The sequence below is a fragment of the Vulpes vulpes genome, chromosome 10 (genome assembly GCF_048418805.1).
Source record: "Vulpes vulpes isolate BD-2025 chromosome 10, VulVul3, whole genome shotgun sequence".
NCBI lineage: Eukaryota > Metazoa > Chordata > Mammalia > Carnivora > Canidae > Vulpes > Vulpes vulpes.
The window spans coordinates 23,396,328-23,420,738 of NC_132789.1; the positions used below are offsets into that span (position 1 = coordinate 23,396,328).

Consider the following 24,411-nt stretch of genomic DNA (forward strand, 5'->3'; position numbering starts at 1 on the left):
TAAGTGGAGCCTACTTCTCCCTCTATCTGTGTCTCTGCCTCTCTCTGCGTGTCTCTCATGAATAAATAAAATCTTAAAAAAAAAAAAAATGTGGCATATCCATTCAATGGAACATTATCCGGTAATAAAAAGGAATGAAGTACTTATAAATGCTACCACATGGATGAACCATAGAATGCCTGTGCAAAGTGAAAGAAACCAGACTACATATTGCAAGATTATATCATGTGAAATATCCAGGATAGTGAAATTGGTAGAGAAAGAAACTAACTGCCAGCAGCTAGGAGAAAGGTGAACAAAGAATGCTAGTGTGAAATATGATGAAAATGCTCTAAAAGCAGATAATGGTGATCTATCTGGGCATATAGTGAATATTCACTATAAACTATGAAACTGTACATTGAAAAGGTTGATTTTATACTAGGTGAATTATATCTCAACAAAGCTGGGTTTGTTTTGTTTTCTTTCTAAGACTTGAAAAGACAGTGATGGAAATGTAATATACTGCATGGTGACTATAGTTAATAATACTGAATTGTATATTTGAAAGTTGGTAAGAGTAAATCTTAAAAGTTCTCATAGGAAAAGAAACTGTAACTATGTGTGATAACAGATGCTAATTGGGCTTACTGCGGTGACCATTTTGCAATATATACAAATATTAAGTCATTATGTTCTACACCCGCAACTAATGTTATATGTAAATTGTATCTCAATAAAAAGTCTTTAAAAAAATCCATATAAAAAATATAAAAATCCATATAAACTGCAAAAATGACACACTGAAAAGCATCTAATTTTTCTATTTTTCTTCAGATGCAATTGCACCTCCTAAAGTCCTTTCTATATATTCACATTTTTCCAGTCAAAAACAAAAAAAGAGAAAGGGATGAAATCAACTACTAAAATTCAAAAAACCGGGACACCTGGGTGGCTCAGAGGTTGTGTCTGCCTTTGGCTCAGGGCTTGATCCTGGGATCGAGTCCCACATCAGGCTCCCTACAGGAAGCCTGCTTCTCCCTCTGCCTATGTCTCTGCCTTTCTCTCTGAGCCTCTCATGAATAGTCTTTTAAAAAATAAAATAAAATAAAAATTCAAAAAGCCATGAAAAAAAAAGAAAAACCAGCCCCTGAAATATCAAATAACTTTCAAACAATTCTATTTTAGCAGGGACTCTGAACTAAAACATAAATCTCAATTTCAAAATATTACATAAAAACTACAAACACTCAGAAGAAGGTCTAAGCAAATTGCCAACTTTTCTGAATAAACAGTAGTTCAGATTTACTTTGATAAAATGTAAATATTTACCTGCCTGGAAGGAACAAAATCCTATATGCCCAGTGTTCCCAAATGATGAAGAGAAAGAAGCATGTTTTTTTGTTTTGTTTTGTTTTGTTTTTAAATCAGGGTTGGTTTTAGAATTAATTCTAACCTAGCGAGGGTGTACATAGCTGATGGTTTATAGTAAGAAACGTACTCTCTGATTTTGCCTGGAACATACTGAAAACATGGCGCTATACAGTCACAGAAGTCGGGACCTGAGCGAAATCCCATCCTACGGTAAATCTGAGATACATACTAGTCTCAAGAGCTCCTACTGGGAGACTGTCGCAGCGAGCGAGCCACACCTGGGACCACGACGCCAGGTGCGCTGTAAGCAGAACAGGTCCCGGCAGCTGGACGCCCACTCGGTGCCCCAGTGCCCGTCGAGTCGGCTTGGTCCTAACAGCTCGACAGCCTGTTCAAGTCAGAATCTGCGTCTCTGCGCCTTGGAGAGTCTGAGGCCCCGGGAAGGGTGCATCGTACGCCGGGGCAGCCGGGGCAGCCGGGGGGCAGCCGGGGGCCACCCCGCCCCGCCCCGCCCCGCCCCGCCCCGCCGCAGCCTCCGACGGCCGCACCTCCAGGGTCCGGGGGCTGGCATCCTTCACCCTGCCGGTGCCCCCGCGCTCGGGCGGACGTCAAGCATTCCACGGTCACTGCGCGCTGAGCCACCGCCAGGCTTGGCTCCCCCCGGAACCGACGGCTCGCTCCCTGCGGTGCCCTCGGGGCGGTCTGCACCTGAGTCTCGGGGCAGCACGGACACCTGTCTCCCGGCGCGGCCCCCGCCTGCGCCCCGGCCAGGGGCGGCCGCCACCCCGCGGAGGCCACAACGGGAGAGGTGGTGCGCAGTAGGCGCCGACTGTATACCGCCCCCCCCCCCGGGCGCGCGCGCACAGGCCGAGTGGGCGGCGGCGCGAGGCCGGCCAGCTCGGGCCCGGACGGTGCGGCGGGTTCCGCCCCGCGGGCGCTCGCCAGCCGCCGAGGCCCGGCCCGGCTCGTACCGACGGAGTTTCACAAAGAAAGTCTCCCGGCCCGCGCCCCTCATGCACTCACCGGCGCCGGCGCCGGCGGCGACTCTGGCTCCCGCCGCCTACGGCTCCGTGCCGGGGTCGGCCCCGGTGTTGGCTCAGGCGCCGGCGGCGGCGACTGCTCCATCCCCGCGGGGCCCGGGCCGCGTCCGCCTCGAGCTAACGGTCCCGCCAGCTAGGCGCGCGCGCCGGAGCCGCGCGCCATGTTCCCGCCGTCCCGCGCGCCGCCGCGGCAGCCCGCGCCGCCCCCCCGCAACCGCGCACGCGCGCACTCGACGCGCCGGCTCCGCGCGCGCCTCCGCGGGGGCCCCCCACCGCGCACGCGCGCACTCGCCGCGCCCCTTCGCCTCGCGCCCTCCGGAGCCGGCCGCTGTTCCCGGCATCGCGCCCACCCCCTCCGCCCCCGTCCGGCCTGACTGGAGCGCGGGCCGTTCTGGACTCGGCGCCGCCGCCTGCCTCGCTGCGGACGACCCACGCGCGGGGCTCTGGGCACCTTCCCCGCGCTGCACCCATGCGCTTCGCGGGTCACGCCCGGCTTGCGGCGAGGGACTTACCCCCCAAGAGGCGCCGGGGAAGAGCGCGGCTAAGGTGATGAGATCCCCGTCCTGGAAGTGTGCAAGCACGTGCGCGAAAGTAAGTGGCACAGTGAATGCCCGTGTCCCTGTCCCTGGGCCAGGCTCCATGGAGAAACTGAGTTCGAGTCCCACATCTCCTTTGCATGATTAAGGTCAACTAAGGCACCCTGGAAGGACCCAATGAAGCAATCCGGATGGTGTCAGCACAGCTCCTAGTACTAGGTGGTAGTCGGGTGACCGGTCCTACGTAGTTTTGCGTACTGGTTAAAACCAAGGTTCTATTTATTTATTCATGAGAGAGAGAGAGAGAGGCAGACACACAGGCAGAGGGAGAGAAGCAGGCTCCAGGCAGGGAGCGCGACATGGGACTCGATCCCTGGACCCCAGGATCACGAAGGCAGACGCCCAACCGCTGAGCCACCCAGGGATCCTCGAGAAGGGGAAATCTCAGTTCAAGTCTTAGCCTCCACCTCTTGCAAACTGGGAAAACTTTAACAAGTCACTTGATGGAAGCAGAGAGCCTCGGTTTTGATTTCTAAATCAGCAAACGGAGAGCATGGCAATACTTCACAGGGTTGAGGTGAGCTTTCAGATGATGCATGTCCCTCCCAGAGCACAAGGCCTTGGGAGCACCAAGCTTTCCAGGCTTCGCTGATAGAATTCTGGCCCTAGCCTTCCAAGACTCCTAAAAGTTTAATGAAAGGGGCTCTGCTCCCAAACTCTGTGGTATAATTAGCTGGGAGGGGTTCCCTCAACCTTGGGGCTGGAGGGACTGTTACTTCCCACATCTTCACTTTCCATTCTCTGCCCCAAACCTCTCTGAAAACCCTAAAGTTGGCAGAAAAACAATAGCATCAAATGCTCTTCCCTAATAGAAAAAGAGAGTCTCCAAGGGTCTCCTTTTGGAGTTTGTATATGGTTGAATTTATTAGTTTGAGCTTTTCCAGGCAGTAGTGACAATAATTCAACCTGGAGCAAAAAAGGGAAGCAAATTGAAGTCTCTGGGTGGTAGCTCACTTCAGGCATAGCTGGATCGAGGTGTTCAAACAGGACTTAAATCTTGAATTTCTTTCAGCTCTGCTTGCCTCTCTCCAGTGTCCTGGGCAGCACCTAGCTCATATATGATCAGGAAAGCCAGAGCTATTGGCCAATAATTGCAGCCAGTCTCAGGGTTGACTCATTGCACTTATTTGAAGTCCCTACCTGAGCTGATCACAGCAAGAGTGGCCAAACCTGGCTATACTGAGCCCCCCTAGGAAGGGGATGGGGTCAGGGGAGTGAGAGGAGGGACACCTCCCCCAGGAAAATAGCGATACAGTTGTCACAAGAGGCATCAGATGAGGACAGGCACAAATAAAAGGTGTCCACTCCACCATTATCTAGGCATGCAGCAGGCGGAACAACATGCCTGTTCTGCAGAAGGGAGTGGCAGTTAGTTACTTCAGCCACTGGAAATTGCCCCTCCACCTCTGCTCTCACCATCCACCCAGTCCTGACATTTCCCAAATGTTAGGTCAAAGGCATCTCAATTATTTGCCCATCTTGTGTGTGCCTCTGCCCCCAAAACCTGAACAGACTGTACTACTTCCCTGCTTAAGGATTTTCTATGGCTCCCCTCTTGCTACTTATGTGGTCCTCCCACCTTTAATGATGGAAGCCACCAATGACAGATCCCTTATTACATGTAGACACTTTATTTATTTTTAATTTATTTATGATAGTCACACAGAGAGAGAGAGAGAGGCAGAGACATAGGCAGAGGGAGAAGCAGGCTCCATGCACCGGGAGCCCGACGTGGGATTTGATCCCGGGTCTCCAGGATCGTGCCCTGGGCCAAAGGCAGGCGCCAAACCCCTGCGCCACCCAGGGATCCCTACATGTAGACACTTTAAATGGCCTTCCCCCATTCAATCCTCACAAACACCATGAGACATAACTCTTATTGCACCTACCTTGTAGATGAGGACACAAAAGCTCAGTAATTTCAAAGCCAAAGTCAGGAAGTACAAAGAGCTCATACTGACACTATATTGTTTCTACCACTAGTGTTGCCATCCAGGCTCCATTTGCTCATGTTTCAAAGTCTTGGGCCCACCTCTAGGTAGGAGACCAGGCAGACATTTAGCTTTACCATCTCCCCTTTCCCCCCATGGGATAAGGAAAAAGAATTGCCTCAAAAGAAAATTGGAGTGACGTCAGAAGAAGTGGATGCTGGGTGGCCCCAAATAAGCAGCTGAGGGGCATCTGGGTGGCCCAGTCAGTTAAGCATCTGCCTTTAGCTCAGGTCATGATCCCAGGGTCCTGGGATGGAGCCACACATCAGCCTCTCCCTGTCCCTCTGCCCCTAGCCACCCTCCCACCCCCACTCTTGTTGTTTCTCCCTCTCTCTCAAATAAATAAAATCTTTAAAATAAATAAATAAGCAGTTGACATCTCTTTATTGAGGAATAGAGTAGTTTCCTATGGCCTCTATAAAAAATTACCACAAATTGGGTGGTTTAAAACAACACAAATTTATTCTCTTATAGTTTTGTAGTTCAAAAGCCTGAAATCATTTCCACTAGTGAAAGTCAAGATGTAAAGGACTGGTCCCTCCAGGAGAGGCTCTGAGGGGAGAATCCATGTCCTTGCCTTTTTTCAGCTTCTAGTGGCCACCTGTATCCCTTGGCTTATGGCCCCTTCCTCCCTCTTCAAAGCAGCTCACTCCATTCTCTTCTGACTCCTTTGGTGTCCCTCTCAAAAGAAACAGTGTGATGATGTTGGACCCACCCAGAAAAGAAGGATAATCTTCCCATCTCAGGATCCTTAACTCAATCACATCTGCACAATCTCCTTTGCCACGTAAAGGAACATATTCATACATGATGGGGATTGGGATGAGATCATCTTTGGGACCCATTATTCTATCTACTATGGTAGTTATAATCAGAGGGAGCAAATAAAAAGTGCTCTGGAAACAGAGAAGGGCTGGCTGACTCTGCCCCAAGAGGGGAAAAATGCCCTAAGAAACCACAGCCTTCACAGTACATATTCAAATGAGCTAAAAACCCATCTAACTTGGCAATCTCAGTCTCCTTCTTTTAAATATGCAAACCACTTAAATCCCCAGCTACCCCCCAACCCTCCCACCCATACACACACACAAACACCAGGCCAGCCAAGCCTCAGAATGCTTGCTCACCCTTCTAATGGAAATTGTCAACCACCACTAACTGCCCACAGCAACAGCTGTGTGCCCCGATGCCCTGGTTGGCTCATCAGTGGCAGCAGAACCAAGGCATTGGCATTCAACTCATGATATGACCAGTGAGCTATAACGTGGCCTACTATCAACAAGTCAAAGATACATGGGAAGCAAAATCAGTGTGTCAAAGAGACAAGAGGAACCGAGCATTACAAATGCATGGGCACCTCATGGATCCCAGGTCCAGACATCTATAACCTTGAAACAAATCCCCTTTATCATGAATGAATGAGCTTTTGTTCCTTGCCACCACGTTATCCCAACTTCCACAGATCATGGAGCTGTACCCTCTTGTAGTAATTGAACACACTGGCATTTGGGATTTAGATATCAGTCTCTTGTGAATTTTGTCAGTGTGAGTCAATTCAGGTCAGTTGTTTTCTGTCAAAGGAGTTATGGGATGACTCTCAGATTTCAAAGCTGTTTGGATTTTAGAAATGCAGATAAGGCATGCAGGCATTTCATGTTGAGCCCATTTCAACATTCCTGAGTCTGACTGTATTTGAGTCCGAGAAGATGAGGAATATTAGAGTGAGAAAGACCTGGGTTGGGTCCCACCTCTGACATTTGCTCTGTGACACTGGACAAGTCACCTTGCTCTTTCATCCTGGATTTCTCACCTATGACATTTGGGCAGTCAGAGGACTTATACCATAACATCACTGTGAGGACTGGACAAGACCAGCCAAGGGAAGGACTTTATACAGGGCCTTCTTGGTCATTGTTGGCTCAACATGAAATGCCCACATGCCTTATCTGTATTTCTAAAATCCAAACAGCTTTGAAATCTGAGAGTCATCCCCTAACTCCTTTGACAGAAAAAAAACTGACCTGAATTGACATGCGGCACTAATTGTCTTTTCTGTTTTATTGTGAATATTTGCTGCAAACATATTTAAGTGTTTGGTTATAGGACTCTGCTGGGTGTTACAAAATAGAGTCAATGTGCCACGTATCCTTCCTAAAATCAGGAAATATTCTAATTTTACAACTTTTCTGGTCCCATAGTTCCAGTGATGATGGACCTGTATCTTTATGTGGGTGAGAATGAGAATTTAAAACTGGTTCCTGGGATACGGTACCAAAGTACCTCCTATCTCATGAGGACTTCGGCAATCAGTCAGGCTCTACAAAATCCACCCCAACCTTGCTGTGCACCTTTCCCAGCAACTTGCTAAAGGACCTTTCAAATTTGTATGCAGCTTGTGCAGGCTGAGACCAGGGTTCCAGCCAACGTAAAGCACCAGACAGAAAGCACAAAACTGCAAATACACAAAAAAGCCATGCAAGTAAGGAGCTCCTTATCAAGCAGAAGCACAAGGTTCAGGTTCCACTAGGTTTGGAATTATGTATTGATGATTGGGAAAAAACCACTGTTCGCATAATTAAAATTAAAACTACAAAAAACAGATTTAAAGAAAATGGCAGCAGGATTCAAGAAGGTTGGAGTCTTTCATGTTCAACCAGTGTTCACGACACAGCAGCACACACAGCCAGACGCTTTGTGGTGTCAGCATCCTCTGCTTCCCCTTCAAGAAGCCGCTTTCGACTTGTGGAAGGCTGGAAATAAAAAGGGAGAAGTGTTCAAAGAAAACCACTGGCTTTAAAATTATTTTTTTTTAAAGATTTTATTTATTTATTCATGAGAGACACAGAGAGATAGGCAGAGACACAGGCAGAGGGAGAACCAGGCTCCATGCAGGGAGCTCAATGTGGGTCTCCAGGATCATGCCCTGGGCCAAAGGTGGCACTAAACCGCTGAGCCACCAGGGCTGCCCTGGCTTTAAAATTATTAAAAATTCCACTATGCTTCCTACAAATTTGGAGCATTTCATGTGAAACTTCTAATACCAAGAATTATGAGTTGCCTTCCTTGACATCTGAGCCCTCACCCCACCTCCCCAGACTCAGACATGCTTATCGAATGGACATTTCTTTCCCCTGTGGCATCCAACCACTTGATGTATACTCAAAGTAAGCAGCATAACCACCCTCTCTCCTCTCTGTCATCTTCTCCTAAATTATGAAATTTAAAGGGACTACAATTACCTCTTGCTGGGAGCCCCAAATATTGCTGTTTTGTAGGAAGACAATCTTTTTTGTGTCTTTGTTTTCCCATTCATAAAATTTCAAGGGGACAGTAGGAAGGGGAATATTATTCACCAAAAGAAGACAGAATAGGAATAAACAGATTAACATATACTAACAAAGAACTTTAGAGGGATAAAATTATGATCAATAATCAACCACTTGCCCAGATTTGTACATTTCCAACAAGTTTTTTTTTTTTAAGATTTTATTTATTTATTCATGAGAGACACGGAGAGAAAGAGAGAGGCAGAGACACAGGCAGAGGGAGAAAGCAGGCTCCATGCAGGGAGCCCGATGTGGGACTTGATCCCAGGACTCCAGGATCAGCCCCGAGCCAAAGGCACGCGCCAAACCACTGAGCCACCCAGGAATCCCCCCATTTCCAGCAAGTTTAAATTTGAACTTCTAATAGAGTCTTCCAGTTTTGCCTTACAGGAAACCTTCTGAATGACAATCTCTGGCTGTGCTTTTTTAATGCATTAAACATACTCTTCCTTACTAATTAAATCTTCTAAGGGTGCTAAAGCAGATCGAGCTGAAATAAAATACCTACTACATTATTCCAAAAAATATCTATATACATTAAGCAATTGCTACTAAAGAGTCCTCTCAAGCTCATCACCCTTGCTCATTCAGTCTTTAAAACTGAGCCTATGTTTAATGACCATCATCTGGAATACCTGGGCTGGAACCTGGAGTAGAGCTGTCGACTTCTTTTCTTCAGAAAGTAAATTCTGAAATTTTCTCTTCATGTCCTCATCCTGTGAAGAAATGAAAAAAAAACCTAAGTAGGCTGTGTGTGACAGAAAGAAAGGTCCTAGAAAGAAAGGGCTAGGGTGCCCCTGGAAAGGAAAGTGGGTAAAGACACCCAGTCTGTCCACCAAAAGGCATGCTCTTGCTTAGGCTCCAGGAGAAAATGGGCACGTGCTCCTCACCTCTGCCTTCCCAGAGGAGTCTAATCAGCAGTCAATACTTAGTCAACACTGGCTGAATCAAACCCCATTCCTCAGGGCTCTCAGTGGGTCAGAGAGAACCACAGATGTTAGTAGTCAAAAGACATTCAGAACCAGCATCCCAGGTCCTCTCAGAGGGCAATCAGGAAGCCAGAGGCTGGGACTGGCTCAGCACCCTATGAGCAGACTCCATGAAGCTCCCCCAATATTTCCAGGAGGTGCCCCCTCCCCATGTCAACAATAAGACCATATACTGGGACCATCCTAACAAAGCAACCCAGCACCCCAGCAAATACTACACAAGTCACCAGAAGGACTAGAAGCCCACAATATCCCAGAGCTAATGAGAAAGGAAGACAAATGAACAGATCATAGCATTACAGGTGCTTTGACCACTAGAGGAAGGGGAGGGGCAGGCTGCAAGTGCACACAGAGAACTCCTACCCAGATGTCTATGAAGGGTAATTCCCACTTCCATGAATGTTACTTTTGCAGGGTTCAAGGGTTTGCATCTGGGAATCCTGAAAAGTAACCTGGTGCAGTTCTACCATCTTCAGAAAGGTGAAATATCCATGACTAGGGTGGGGCCAGCTGGAAGACCAGTTTAGTTACTCACAAGTAGCAGGTGCACAATACAGATCCACAGCTAGCTGATCCCAAAACCCCGTGTACCTTGCCGCCCAACCCCTTCCCACTCTTCCCACTTAGCTAAGAGCACTACAGTGGGTGAGGGCAGAGGACACAGGAGGGAAGACCTCCAATATGTAGCAGTTTGACACGTACAGAAAAACTGCGGTGCTCGAGGATTAACTCACCTGTTCTATATCTAATAGCTGAATCCCCTGCTTCTATCACCCTGTTTACTGCAGCACTCAGGATAGCACCCCACTGCCCATTCTGAGAGCACCACGTTCATCTGGTTCTGATCCACAATCTCCCTTAGGATCTCGCTTCCTACACAATGCCACTCTCAAAATTCCTTCCCCTATTTCCTTCTATTCCTGCTCACAGCCTTCACTGGGAATGCCCTCCTTGCCTTCCTGCCCATCAACCTCACCCTCCTTTCTCATTCACTCAGTGAACAAATACTTCCTGAGCAGCCTTAGGTGCCAGGGCACTGTAAAAGGCACAGGGACCTCCATATAGAGGGACTCAATCAACATTGAAAATGCTGTCCCCGGGATCCCTGGGTGGCGCAGCGGTTTGGCGCCTGCCTTTGGCCCAGGGCGCGATCCTGGAGACCCAGGATCGAATCCCACATCAGGCTCCCGGTGCATGGAGCCTGCTTCTCCCTCTGCCTATGTCTCTGCCTCTCTTTCTCTCTGTGACTATCATAAATAAATAAATAAATAAATAGAAAGAAAAGAAAGAAAGAAAGAAAGAAAGAAAGAAAGAAAGAAAGAAAGAAAGAAAGAAAGAAAGAAAGAAAATGCTGTCCCCCATTGTGACTAAACCGTGTCCACCTCTGCCCCCTAAATTCAAATGTTGAAATAGTAACCACCAGTGACTATTTGGAGACTGGGCCTTTAGGGAGGCAATAAAGTTAAAATGAGGCTATATTAGGGTGGGATTCTGATCCAATAGGACGGATGTCCTCATAAGAAGAGAAAGAGACACACCAGGGATGTGAGCAAAGAGAAAAGACCATGTAAGGACAGAGAGAAGGCAGCCATCTGCAAGGCAAGTAGAGAGGCCTCAGGAGAAACCCAATGTGCTGAAATTGGGATTTCTAGCCTCCAGAACTGTGAGGAAATAAATTTCTGTTGTTTAAGCCACTCAGTCTGTGCTATTTTGTTACAGCAGCTCTAGCAAACTATGCATTCATGTCATCCCCAGATCACTCAGCCTTTAGAAGTTCTTCATACTGTATGAACTGCGAGTACCTGAAGCCCAATGGATTGTGGCCCTATCTCATTCTGAGGATCCCCCCCATACTCTGCACCTACCCCTATTGCCATACATGTCCCACCGTCCTACTGTGACTATGGTCAGGGTTGGCCCCCACCCAGACGGTCAACTGCCCAAGGGAAGGACTCCTCTTACTCTTCTTTGTGTCCCCAGTATCTACTCATTGACAGAGCTCATTAACTGTCCTCTGAAAGAATGAATGCACAATGAAACAGAACCACATGGCAACACCCTGTATGGCAGGTCTTCAGTACAGCCAAACAGAACTCCCCACAAGCTTATTTAGACCTGTATTTAAAACAAGTCGGGCAGCCAGGTGGCTCTGAGGTTTAGCACCTGCCTTCGGCCCAGGGTGTGATCATGGGGACCTGGAATTGAGTCCCCCGTCGGGCTCCCTGCATGGAGTCTGCTTGTCCATCTAGCTGCTCCTCCGTGTGTGTATGTGTGTGTGTGTGTGTGTGTTTTCTGCATGCACATGTGCATACATGCCCTCTCTAATAAATAAATAAATCTTTCTTTAAAAAAATTTTTTTTTAAGATTTATTCATACAGACAGACAGAGAGAGAGAGAGAGAGAGAGAAAGAGGCAGAGACACAGGCAGAGGGAGAAGCAGGCTCCATGCAGGGAGCCCAACTCAGGACTCGATCCTGGGTCTCCAGGATCACACCCCGGGATCCTGGGTCTCCAGGATCACACCCCGGGCTGCAGGCGGCACTAAACTGCTGCGCCACCAGGGCCGCCCAAAAACTTTTAAAAAGGGGGGCAGCCCGGGTGGCACAGCAGTTTGGCACCACCTTTGGCTCGGGGCCTGATCCTGGAGACCTGGGATGGAGTCCCATGTCAGGCTCCCTGCATGGAGTCTGCTTCTCCCTCTGCCTGTGTCTCTGCCTCTCCCTCTCTCTCTCTCTCTGTGTGTCTCTCATGAATAAATAAAATCTTAAAAAAAATTTTTTTTTAAGTCATCAATTAGCAATAATACGGAAAAAGAGCTCATTATGTGCCACAGGTAGCAATGTGTATTTATAAACACCCTTCCTTGAGATATCTACAACTATTCAAAAATTTAAATTGTGGGCAGCCCAGGTGGCTCAGCGGTTTAGCGCCGCCTTCAGCCCGGGTCCTGATCCCAGGGTCCTGGGATTGAGTCCCATGTCCAGCTCCCTGCATGGAGCCTGCTTCTCCCTCTGCCTGTGTCTCTGCCTCTCTCTCTCTCTACCTGTGTCTTTTATGAATAAATAAATATTTTTTTTAAAATTTAAATTGTAAAATACCTCAAAGGCAAGCAGGAAGGAGTTCTCTATTTCAGGAAGTTAATTTGAGACCAAAATGTGGATATATAGGATGTCATAAGATGATATAAAGGATGTTCCCCAAACTGCACTATTAAGAACAAGAGAGACTGGAACTCACATTCCAAACACTCAGTCCAGGGCCAGACCCACAAAACCATTTGGCTTCTTCAAAACCACTGAAATGTTCCCCAAATAAAACCTAAACTATCACTAGCAGATGATTAACGTGGGCAGTGTCTGCATTCTTGTCCGCAGTCTGTGTTCATTCCACCCTTTTGCAGCAAAAATAAAATGTGGACGAAAGAGTATTCCAGTGAGACCCCTGTGGCAGGGCTGAACTTCACCTTTTCGTCAGTTGTTAGTAACGGTTTTCTTTTGAGACAAACAGAACAAGAAAAATAGGTTACGCACGTTCATAAATTTCGAGCAGCTACAAGCCCTGTTCCCTGGCCTAACTGGCAAGCTCTATTTTCTTTCTTTCTTTTTCTTTTTTTTTTTTTTTCCAAGACTAGCACAGTTCCTCCACCTCCACATCTGGCCCCAAGAGTTTCCCTATTAGGGCACATAAAAAGAGCCAAGAGGCATGTTTTTCTTTTTCATCAAAATTAAATCCCCACATGCAAAGGCACCCTTTGTTTCCAAATTCCTTTTCTCCAGGGTCCTGCTGTTTCAAATCTGTGTGGTCTATTAAGTGCTAAATCATCTGACAGATTTCTTCTGGGGGGAGACTGCTGTTTCCAGGGTAATATCCCAAACAAATCTATCTACTTTTTTTTTTCTTTTAAGGATTTGTTGTTCTCAACCTGAATTGGCCTGAGCAAAAACCGTTAGGTATGGAGGGCTGGAACAGAGAAAGAATAGGGACAGTCTTCCCAGAGTCCCAGAAGCACAGTGCTGAAACTGGATGGCCCTAAGGAATTCCCAGACCAGTAATCCCCAGAGTACTCGAGCCTCTAGCTCAAGCTAGCTGGTAAAGTTCTCCATCCCTACAGGAAACAGACCAAATGGAAATTAACAAAGAGGGGTAAGGCTGCGCTGAATGGAGCTGCATTTAACAAAAGGCCTGACATCCATCAGAAAACCTGGCCCATGCAGTAAAAGATTAGCCCAGCAAAGCCACAAAGGACTTCTGAGTCTGGCAGCTAGAATGAGGTCAGGGTATAATCTAACAACAGCCACAATCCCTGGCAGGGACACATAGGTAATAGAGACTTGAAAGTGCAGGTGACAGTCTGTATTAACAGCATGTTTACTCACCAAAAATAAGTGGGGCTCTGTATGCCCAATTACTCGGGCTTGGGAAATAACCAGATTATACCCCAGAGAGGCTACCCTCCTCCTCCTCCTCCTCCTTCCCCTGCTCCCATGACTTAATTAAGGTTGAAGACAGCTGGAATGCAGCCCATCCCACCTGACTGATAGAAGAGGCTGGCATGGGTCGGGTTGTGGCGGAGGTTCCACGCTAGAACCACCTCTCAAAGTACCAGAGCCCAATTGCAGACTCAGGGAACCCAAGTGGGACCAGGACAGGCCATAAAGTGAGCTTGGCCGTCCCAGGACCCACAGGTTAATTTGAAAAGGTTATACTCAGGGCACCTGGGTGGCTCAGGTCGTGATTCTGGGATCCTGGGATCGAATCCTACATTGGGCTCCCCACAGGGAGCCTGCTTCTCCCTCTGCCTATGTGTCTGCCTCTCTCTCTGGGTCTTTCATAAATAAATAAAATCTTTAAACAAAACAAAACAAAACAAAACAAAACAAAAAAAGGTTATACCCAAAGACACACCTACACTCATGACCCGTATACACACATAAACATACCTGATACATCGAAAGCTCATTCTAAAGCAAGTGCACATTAAACAGTCTCAACAAGGCAAACAGGTTTCCAACTTCTTCCTTTATCCCTCAGGCACCACTGAGGGCTGCCTATATATTTTATGCTAGCAAGCACTGTCCTAACCCACCTGAAGCCACGGGTGTCTTAAAGCTTCTTCTGTCGTAAAACGCACCTTTGGATCCACCAACAACAACTTCTTGACAAGATCCAGGGCTAAAGCAGTAAGATAATCAAATATCAAACCACAGTGGAAAAGGCATGTACATTAAATCAGCAAAATTAAAGTATACCAGAATCACAGGCCAACATCCAGAAATACGGGGGGCTAAAGTCACCAGGTGTGGTGGGCAGCCCCCACCCCCACCCCACCCAGTCCTCTCACTCTGTATTCAGAGCTCTCAGAGAACACCAGGAATGACCACAATGCCCCCCCATCTCTCCTTGCTCACACATCACCACCTCTTCAACGCTCCCTGTCCCCTCCCTCGTTGCTGGACTCAAGTTCAAACTAATTAAATCTGAACTTCTACCTAGTTCTGAAATGCTCAGGATGCTCAGCCAACTCTCCCCGAGACCCATGGATGGACAGGGAGAGTTTCTCAGCCAGCATCAGGCTCCTCGGAACTGCAGGCTTGGCAGAAACAAAGCTTGACAGCAAGCAACAAGTGGAGGCTGGCTTTTATGTTGCAACAATATTATTCCTTTGATATTCTAAGACAACAAAATTGTTACATAACCTGACATTTAGTTTTATTTTCTACTTCTCCTTTTGAGAATTACAAAGTTATACTTTTAAATTTTAAAACACAAAGTAACTACTTAGGCTCTTACTCATTCAAAGGAGACTTTGTAACTGAAAAGTTACTTATTATTTTGTACACTAGTAGGTACCAGGCACTTGCTCAGGTTACACTTTCTCTCACAAAACCCCTTTAAGGTAGGGGTTTACTGTACCCCCTTTACATTCAAAGGAAAGGGTAACTCAGAGAGGTTAAGTAACTTGCTTAAGGTCACATAGCTAAGAAGTAGCAGACTGAAAAATATGAGTCTCAGCCAGCCTGGTCCTGGAGCCCATGTTCTTAACTTCCTTTGCCCCTCAAGAGGTGCAAAACAAACAACAGAAAATAAAAATTAACAGGAGGAACACAACAGAATGTAAAAAGAAATTTCCACCACAGTACACACACTTTTTAGCAAACCACAAATTCTTAACCCTTTCATATCCATACCCTTTTCTGAGACCTCTGCCCAGACTTCAGGAATGAAGTTGAATTTTCCACTGGTGATCTGATCCTTCAAGGGCACTTGAGTCTTATGCTCAGAGAAAGGTGGGTACCCACTAAGGCTTAATATTGGTAAAGAAAAAAGGAAAAGATATCAAGTTATATTCTTAGTGGCATTCAGACATCTAGATTTTTCTTTAAATCAATGGTCAAAAAAAGTCACTCAAATTAAACACAAGCTCTCTACCTGGACACCTTTTTTATTTCACCTAATTACCTACAACCAGACGCTGAAGCAATGAAACTTTTCTTACCAAATAAAAAGAATAACTCCTAAACTCCAGCAATCCACCGCTCGGTTATATCCAGCAGTCCCAAAGGAATTAAGAACCTCAGGAGCCAGGTAGGTGGGAGTACCACATAAGGTTCTCATGAGAGAGGTCTCCCCCAAAATCTTAGACTGCCCAAAATCAGTAATCTAAAATTAAGGACAAAAGGGTACCATTTTTAATGGTGTCATTAAAAAAAAAAAAAAAAAAAAAAGATTAACATAGTCTGCCAATCCTAAAAGGCATGTGGGCTAGATCAGTTCATATCCTATATGGTTCATGCCTACTATTAATCTGGAATCTATAACTTTAACACTGCAAATTAAATTTAATTTTGCTTAAATTAAAATTTTCAACCCAAGGAAGCACAAGGTTTTTTCTACAACTTATCTGTGGCTCTCCATAACCTTACAAAAGGTTTATCCCTTATCTAACCCAGACCCTAGGGCACTAATTAGTTACCCACAGTTTTCCTTAGACCCTAGTTTCTCAACCAATCTCAACACTGGAATTCCTGAGGAGCTTGGACAAAATACTCACACCTGGGTGCCACCTTCAGCAATTCTGAGATGCAGCCTAGGTGTCATGACCTTTTTTTTTTTTTTTTTTTTAATTAATAGGAAATTCTATAGTGAAACCAGGCTTGGGAAGCATGTTGCCCTAGAAAGCAGGGGAAGAGAGTGGATGGGATTGTCTCATCCATCTAGACACCTCTTTCCTCTCTGAATAAAAGTGGTTTGTATACAGTGGAGTTCAATAAATACTCATTAGAATCTGGACCAGAGCAATACCGCCTAATCACTAAAATGATTGCTAATAGTGGAATGGTCAAATTCTGTACCTTTTTATGTTCCCACTTTTTACTTGATAAATTTTATAAGTCTATGAACAAAAATCTACTGGAGTGGCCACATACAGAACATAAATATCTTATGCTCCCACTTTTTACTTGATAAATTTTATAAGTCTATGATGAACAAAAATCTACTGGAGTGGCCACATACAGAACATAAATATCTTACCTTTATAAGACAGTCCTCTTTTTGAGATGAGAGTAGAACATTCTCTGGCTTTAAGTCCCGATGTATAATGCCATTTTCATGAAGGTACTACACAGAAAGGGAGGCATGCCTTGGATTTACAGAGTAGGTATGTGAGTGAAGACACACAGAAAGACACACACGCGCACACACACACACACACACATACCTTTACAGCTCGGTGAAATCATAAGCCAGGTTACTTACAATCATGTTCCCCCAAATCATAGAAAACTACTGGGTAAACGGCTTAATGTTTACAAATTTATTTTCTAGGTTTGTTTTTTATTTTTTTAAATATTTTATTTATTCATGAGAGACAGACAGACACACAGGCAGAGGGAGAAGCAGGCTTCCCATGGGGAGCCAGATGTGGTACTTGATCCCAGGACCCCAGGATCACAACCTGAGCCAAAGGCAGATTCTCAACCACTGAGCCACCCAGGCACCCCTGGGTTTGTCTGGTTGGGTTTTTTGTTTTTTGTTTTTAAAGATTTTTATTTATTTCTTCATGAGAGAGAGAGAGAGAGAGAGGCAGAGACACAGGCAGAGGGAGAAACAGGCTCCATGCAGGAAGCCCGACATGGGACTCGATCCCAGGTCTCCAGGATCATGCCCTGGGCTGAAGGCAGGTGCCAAACCACTGAGCCACCCAGGGATCCCTGTCTGGGTTTTTTTTTTTTTTTAAGATTATATTTATTCATTTGAGAGAAAGAGAGAGTACTCACAAGAGAGAAGAGACAACACAAGCAAGGGGAAGGGCAGAGGGAGAGGAAGCAGACTCCCTGCTGAGGCAGGGCACCCCATGAAGGCCTTGATCCCAGGACCCCATGATCATGACCTGAACCAAAAGCAGATGCTTAACTGACTGAGCCACCCACGTGCCCCACAAATTTGTTTTAGAAAATCTTTAGGGGCACCTGGCTGGCTCAGTCAGTATAGCATTCAACTCTTGATCAGAAAAAGTGAAAAATGCCACTTATGACAGTAGACCGTTTATTTCACTCTTCAAAATAATAAATATCCCTTCACACTGCCAGAAATACAAGGTATCAGTTTCAATAAAAATGTAAATGAGTGATAAAAGTATATTGAGATCTTACTAAAATAAGCCATGAAATTCCACCAAAATAATGTATTTGGTCATTTTTCCCTGAGAGTATTTTTTAAAAGTCACTGTAAAGTACATAACGGTAAATTATCTGTTTAAATACCCAGAATTCACATATTCCAACACAAAGACTAAAAGTTCATCTTCAAAAGCTCTGTCTGCAATACAATGTTGATGTTTGTGTGTTCACCATTTTTATACACAAAGTCATCTCTTTAGGGAAAAAATTCCCACATCCACTGATCTGCATTCAATTCATCTTAATATTCTTGGTATGATATAAGGGAGAAAATAAATCATTAAAGAGAGTAAAGCACTAGTTAGATGCTAATGGACTTCAATTTATCTGGATCCCCCTCTGGCCTGGAACAAAAATCCTTCCAAAACATCCTTGGGAAAGATAACTGTCAAAACCCCCAGGGAGGGCAAACAGGGGTGAATCAGCCCAGGAAAATCTCCCTCAAACCCACTCAACAGGAAAGTGCTCCCAATCACTAAGAGTAGGTCTTCAAGGGAAGAAATCTTGGTGGAGAATTGCCACAGCTAATTCTTTTTTTTTTTTTTTTTTTAAGATTTTATTCATTTATTCATGAGAGACACAGAGAGAAGCAGAGACATAGGAAGAGGGAAAAGCATGCTTCCTGCAAGAAACCCGATGTGAGACTCAATCCGAGACCCCAGGATCACGCCCTGAGCAGAAGGCAGACACTCAACCACTGAGCCACTCATGCATCCCCTAAATTTGTTTTCAAAGGGTGATGTTCCTCTAAGCAGGCAGCATGCCATCAGCTGTTCCTCCATGCAACACTTTCACAGAACAGAGAAGGCAGTACACATGCCTGCCCACCTACCTGCTGCAGTGAACAGGATGCTGCACCTAAGGGGCCACCTCGCATTGCACCATGGGGGAGCGATCCGTCCATCACAACCACCCCACCTTGCCAGCCTTAATCTACACCTGCCCCCCTCAACCCCCAGCAGGTAAGGGGGGTTTCAGCAAGGTTCAGGCTGAAGTAGAGATCAGTGCACCTCCAATATACTTCCAACTTAAAAGAGAACACACGTGGGGCCATGTGTTTATTTCTGTACCCCTCCTTACTGTTGCTTAAGCTTCCCGGCAAGAGCTTTCTTGTCTGAGTCAAAGGGGTGGGATGTTTTTGCCAAGAACAGAACAACATAAGCACAGACTATCTGCTCTCCGGGTTTTATCCACCATCCTTTGCTTTCTGCCTAACTTAGGGAATAATTCACCTACAAGTAGGTAGTTTGTCAAAAGAACTGAGGGCTTCTCTTACCTGTACAGCCAGGAGCATCTGGTAAAAATAGAGTTTGCACGTAGCTTCTTTCAGCCTCTTATTCCCCACCACCCTGTCAAACAGCTCTCCTCCTTCCATCCTGAAACACACAGGCAAAGTAGGGGTTTTGTTCCTGGAGGGAAACTCACTTGATGAAAGACAATAACAAAAACAAACTCTTTCAGACCAAGCAAAGAACTGCCTTTTTTATTCACTCACGAGGACTCCCATTTTTTAAAGCAATGAGGTAATAAGTCTCCTCTCCATAATGAAGACATCCTCATTGGAAACAAAGGAACAGGGCAAGACCAAAGGAATGGGCAGTGGGTACCCCACACACTTGGGAGCTTTTAGGAATCTGACTCAGTAGACTAGAGGTGGAGCCCATGAGTTTGCATTTTCATCACACACCCCAGTAATTCTGTGGCTGGGATAGAGCAGCAAGTTGGAGCCCGAAATCAGACAATAGGGGTTGGAACCCCAGCTCCACCACTTCCCAGCTGTAGGACTTTGGGCAAGTTATGTAACCTCTTGGCCTCTTAAAAAATAGGGATAATCTCCCCACCTCACCCCTCAATGGCTGTTCTGAAAGTTGAGATAATTAATGTAGATAAGGCACCTGCCACAATGTGGATGCTTGGCAGGGTTATTCAATCCCTCTGAACTTCAGTTTCCTTTTCTGTAAAGTGAGACTAAAAATAGTAACCCATCAGTAACTTGTAAGTAACCTGGATGACTGTTAAGAAGAGTAAATGAATCAGTCCATGTGAGGTGCTTAGAGCAGAAATTGGCTCATAGTAAGTACTTCATTAATATCAGCGATTGTTATCCTATTGTTATTGCACTGTTTTAAGTTGGTCTAGTCAGACAGCAACAGATACTCCCTTATACACCACAAGGGTCGTCCAGTCTTTCCTAGTGCTATAATTGAGGCTGTTTACTATAAAATCTTACCAGTAAACCCACTTAACCACGGAGTGCCACTCAGGAGCAAAGCCTTTCCTGTCGCAACAACAGCCGCTCCCACAAACACTACATATTTATGCAGGAATGAGGATCCAGATAGGCCTCTTCCAGGGATGAGACAATAAATTATTTTGGTCACACCATAGAAAACAGGATTTTGTGGTGACTGAAATAAACCAGCAAGTAAATCAGCACTGAAAAGATAATCGGGTATCACCATACCACTTAAGCAGAAAGATCCACTCAGGCAGGTATTTCAGAAGAATTAAAATCCACCCATATTTGAGCAACTATGTGTGCCAGGTGCTCTGCTGGGCACCTTCCATCCCTCACAGTATTTAATTCTTATGACTCTGGGCATGGGGGTATCATTATTACCACCCCCTCAACACTAGGAAAATAAGATTCAGAGATATGAAATAAACTCACTCACAGGCAGTCACCTGCAGAGTGAGCTTCAAACTCAGGCCTCAGACCCAGAGCCTGGAACCTCTAAGCCATGTGCCTTTGGAAACACTGGAGGAATTTCAGAATCAACACTAACCCCACATGTACACTTTGTGAGCCCCACCACCACATACATATATTGAGGGTCCCCAGGATGAGAAAATGCAAGCCAGCTTTAGATTTTTTTGGTGGTTTATAAGCTCTTAAATGGAAACAAATAGAAAAGTTTATTACTTACAATTCCAAAACAATATAATAATCTTCGGCATCAAAAAAGTCTTTGATCTTGATGATACAAGGCTAAGAGGAAGAAGAGGAAAAGTAGTGAGAAGCTCCCAAGAGGAAAATCACAGGAGCAGTACTTGGGCATTTGGTCCCCTGCCTCAAGAAACTTTGAAGTTCATAGAGCAGAAAAGGCAGAACAGCATTTTGCTGGTTCCTCAGTGAGAATGGGCTTACGAAACCCTCCCTTCTACCAAGCGGGCAAGGGACTGGTTCAGGTTTCACACACAAGGATGGCACAAAGGAAGGCAGGCCAGTCTCTTCCCAGCATTCCTCCTCACTGCCCCAGAGCTCGGGTAATTAAGGACACTTAAGGAACCTGGAAGAGCCTAACACTAGTGAAAAGAGAAGCAGGCCAGGTGGGGAGCCCAGCCATAACACCACACATCAAGGCTGTTCAGCTCCATACAACTAGAACCACAGGAGTATGGGGACTCCATTGTGGTAAGATCCTCCCATTTCTCAATGGAAGAAGGAAATAACAGTTTTATAAGAACTCTGAAAGGCTATGTGGGGGTAAAGAAGACACAAAGACACACACACACACACACACACACACACACACCTATGGCTGATAGTTTGTGGTCTCTGATCAATGCAGCATGGATACAGTAAAGAAAAAAAGGGGGATCCCTGGGTGGCTTAACAGTTTAGCGCCTGCCTTCAGGCGTGATCCTGGAGACCCAAGATCGAGTCCCACGTCGGGCTCCCTGCATGGAGCCTGCTTCTCCCTCTGCTTGTGTCTCTGCCTCTCGCTCTGTGTCTCTCATGAGTAAATAAATAAAATCTTAAAAAAAAAAGAAGAAAGAAAGAAAGAAAGCACACCTATTGTTTTGCAGTACAAAGGATAGATAGAGCTGAGTGGTCTGGGTAAGTAAGAGATGTGGTAAATATCTATCAGGGTCATGCCCCACACAGAGGACTACAGCTTTAATCAGAATTAAAGACAGTTACACAATTTCTAGATTTCAGATTAAAGAATAGCAAAATTCACCAGAGTGCTCACTCTGCAAAGCAAATTTCATCACACCTTTTGCTCTGATTAAAATTCTCCCCAAGTGGTAGCTTCCCATGATAAACTATTATACAGCAGTGAATGGATGCCCCATTGCTTCCCCCACCCAGCACACTGGATCCTGAAAACATGATGCCAAGGGGAAAAAGCAAATCATGAAGAACTTCAAAGTGTATGAAGTAGCTTCAATTGTATGGTCAAGTTTTCTTTCTTAAGTTGAATGGGGAGTTCAAAAGTGTTGGTTTGGTTCATAATTTATATTTATTGCTTTTCATGTATCAAATACTATATATATATATATATATATATATATATATATATATATATATATATATATAGTACTGTCTCTTGCTGACACACACACACACATACATATATAATTTTTTTTAATTCTTAAGATTTTTTAGTAATCTCTACACCCAACCTGGGGCTCAAACTCACAACTCTGAGATCAAGAGCTATATGTTCTACAGACTGAGCCAGCCAGGCAGAGCCCTAATTTTAAAATATTTAAATGAAGGAGAGGGGGGGACCAATCAGGAGGAAGGGAAGGAAGGAAAGAGAAGAAAGGCGGAAAGTAAGACAAGAAGAAAGAAAACCTTTGGAAATCCAACATTTCAGCAGCGATCAGCAAACCCTGGAGACCCAGCCTACCCACCACGGTAGCCCCATCTCCTGCATCCTTCTCTCTAGACCACAAAACACCCCACCTGCCCTAGACTCCCAGGGTTCTTTCCCAATGTCCCATGTGGCTCGCCACGCTCCTGCCCGGTGATCCCGCCCTCTGGGCACACCTGGCCTCCAGCATCAGGCCCCAGTTCAAATGTCACCCTCAGAATGCATCCAGTCCCTTGCATTAGTTCTTATCTGTGTTGCCTCATGCTGAATCTTTAATGTCTGTCTCCCCACTGTAAGCTCCAGGAGGGGAAAAAAAAAAGGAAACTAACACCCACTATGGGTCTCCTCCCATCAGGCACTTCATCGGCTGAGTCAAGTCTTATTCATCTTTCTAGGACCAACACTCAGCAGACCAACTGCACACAAGAGACATTCATATGCTGCCCAGATTAATACAAACAACAGCAATAATAGAAGCCCCACCCACTTAGGGTAGACTCCGCCAGCCACATTTTGGTCATGGCACACACAGCCATAGGAGTAAGGCTGAGAGCATCCCAGCTCCACCACTCCTTACCTATGACCATAGGATATACTTGCTCTGCTGACCATTTGTTCTTGTCCCAATAATGAAGACACTGGATATGTACTGTAGTATTATATTGAGAGGAACAGAAAGGAGAGGAGAACTAGAAGTCTCATATAACAGGAAGGCAACAGGCTATCTAAAATTGATAAATCAATAGGCAGCAGTTTATGCATATTATATAGAAATATGGGGATAGGGGATCCCTGGGTGGCACAGCGGTTCGGCGCCTGCCTTTGGCCCAGGGCGCAATCCTGGAGACCCGGGATCGAATCCCACATCTGGCTCCCAGTGCATGGAGCCTGCTTCTCCCTCTGCCTGTGTCTCTGCCCCTCTCTCTCTCTCTCTGTGACTATCATAAATAAATAATAATAAAAAAAAAAAGAAAAGAAATATGGGGATAAATTGGATTAAAAAAGTTTTTAAATGTTTGTGGGGGAGGTTTGGGGGGCTACAGAGCTACAGTCTGTGTATAAATTTTGAGCAAGATTTGACTCTCTAGAGATTATATGCATATGATTACCTTGACAAAAATAAAGAAGCAGAAGAAAAGCCACACATGGAAAAGGAACAGGAGATCAGAGGAATGAATGAGAGCTGCTTGGTTCTGCTGGCTTCATCCGGCAGGGCCAGGGCCCACCTGGGAACAGCTGGGTAGGGGAGCTGGTGGAGCACAAGAAGGTCCTGGCAGTCCGAACCTGCAGACACTGCCTCCTCTAGGTGCCACCACCTCTAGTATCATTCACTGGTGGCAGGTCATGGCTGAAGATATCTCTCGTGAACCAGAGGCTACTACCCTATACCCTCCACTTAGATCATACAGGGAATAGTTTAGAGAATGACAGATCGCTGTCGTTGCTCAAGTGTGTTCTCCACGCAGAAAGCTTGGCAAGCACATCCCATCAAATTCCTACACTGACTTTTAAGGTATGTACCCTCATTGTCTCCACTGCACAGATGAGCAAACAGAGGCTCTGAAAAGTAAAATGACCTTCTCAGACCCAGGAGATAAGAGAAATGGGATTGGGAACCCAGGTCTGTCTCTCCACTAGGCTGAAACCATAGAAGGAGGAGAGCCAAGCCCATCTGTGCTCATCACCACCCAGGCTTTAGAAAATAGGCTGGCACAGTAAGTGTCTAACAACTGATTGAATCACTGCCTGGCTCCAATTGCCAGGCTCTGTTGAGCTCTCAGGCTCTACTCATTATCCCCTAAATGCACTCATGAGCCCATATATAATTTC

The 24,411-nt window shown here is 45.7% G+C and overlaps 2 protein-coding genes across 6 annotated transcripts in view; both read right to left on the reverse strand.

Annotated features, from left to right (window-relative positions):
• Window positions 1–2,595, reverse strand: part of TTC28 (tetratricopeptide repeat domain 28) — a 616,681-nt gene extending 614,086 nt beyond the window's left edge. For both annotated transcript variants that reach the window (XM_072723128.1, XM_072723127.1), the window contains exon 1: window positions 2,377–2,595. In XM_072723128.1, coding sequence (XP_072579229.1) covers window positions 2,377–2,478 — 102 coding nt within the window. In that variant the 5' untranslated portion in view covers window positions 2,479–2,595. The remainder of the gene's footprint in view (window positions 1–2,376) is intronic.
• Window positions 2,596–7,492: 4,897 nt separating this feature from the next.
• Window positions 7,493–24,411, reverse strand: part of CHEK2 (checkpoint kinase 2) — a 48,258-nt gene continuing 31,339 nt past the window's right edge. For all 4 annotated transcript variants that reach the window (XM_025982091.2, XM_072723132.1, XM_025982092.2 and 1 more), the window contains 8 exons: window positions 20,905–20,966; window positions 19,254–19,353; window positions 16,830–16,916; window positions 15,793–15,956; window positions 15,485–15,600; window positions 14,383–14,468; window positions 8,942–9,022; window positions 7,493–7,730 (listed from right to left, as the gene is read on the reverse strand). In XM_025982091.2, coding sequence (XP_025837876.1) covers window positions 7,641–7,730; window positions 8,942–9,022; window positions 14,383–14,468; window positions 15,485–15,600; window positions 15,793–15,956; window positions 16,830–16,916; window positions 19,254–19,353; window positions 20,905–20,966 — 786 coding nt within the window. In that variant the 3' untranslated portion in view covers window positions 7,493–7,640. The remainder of the gene's footprint in view (window positions 7,731–8,941; window positions 9,023–14,382; window positions 14,469–15,484; window positions 15,601–15,792; window positions 15,957–16,829; window positions 16,917–19,253; window positions 19,354–20,904; window positions 20,967–24,411) is intronic.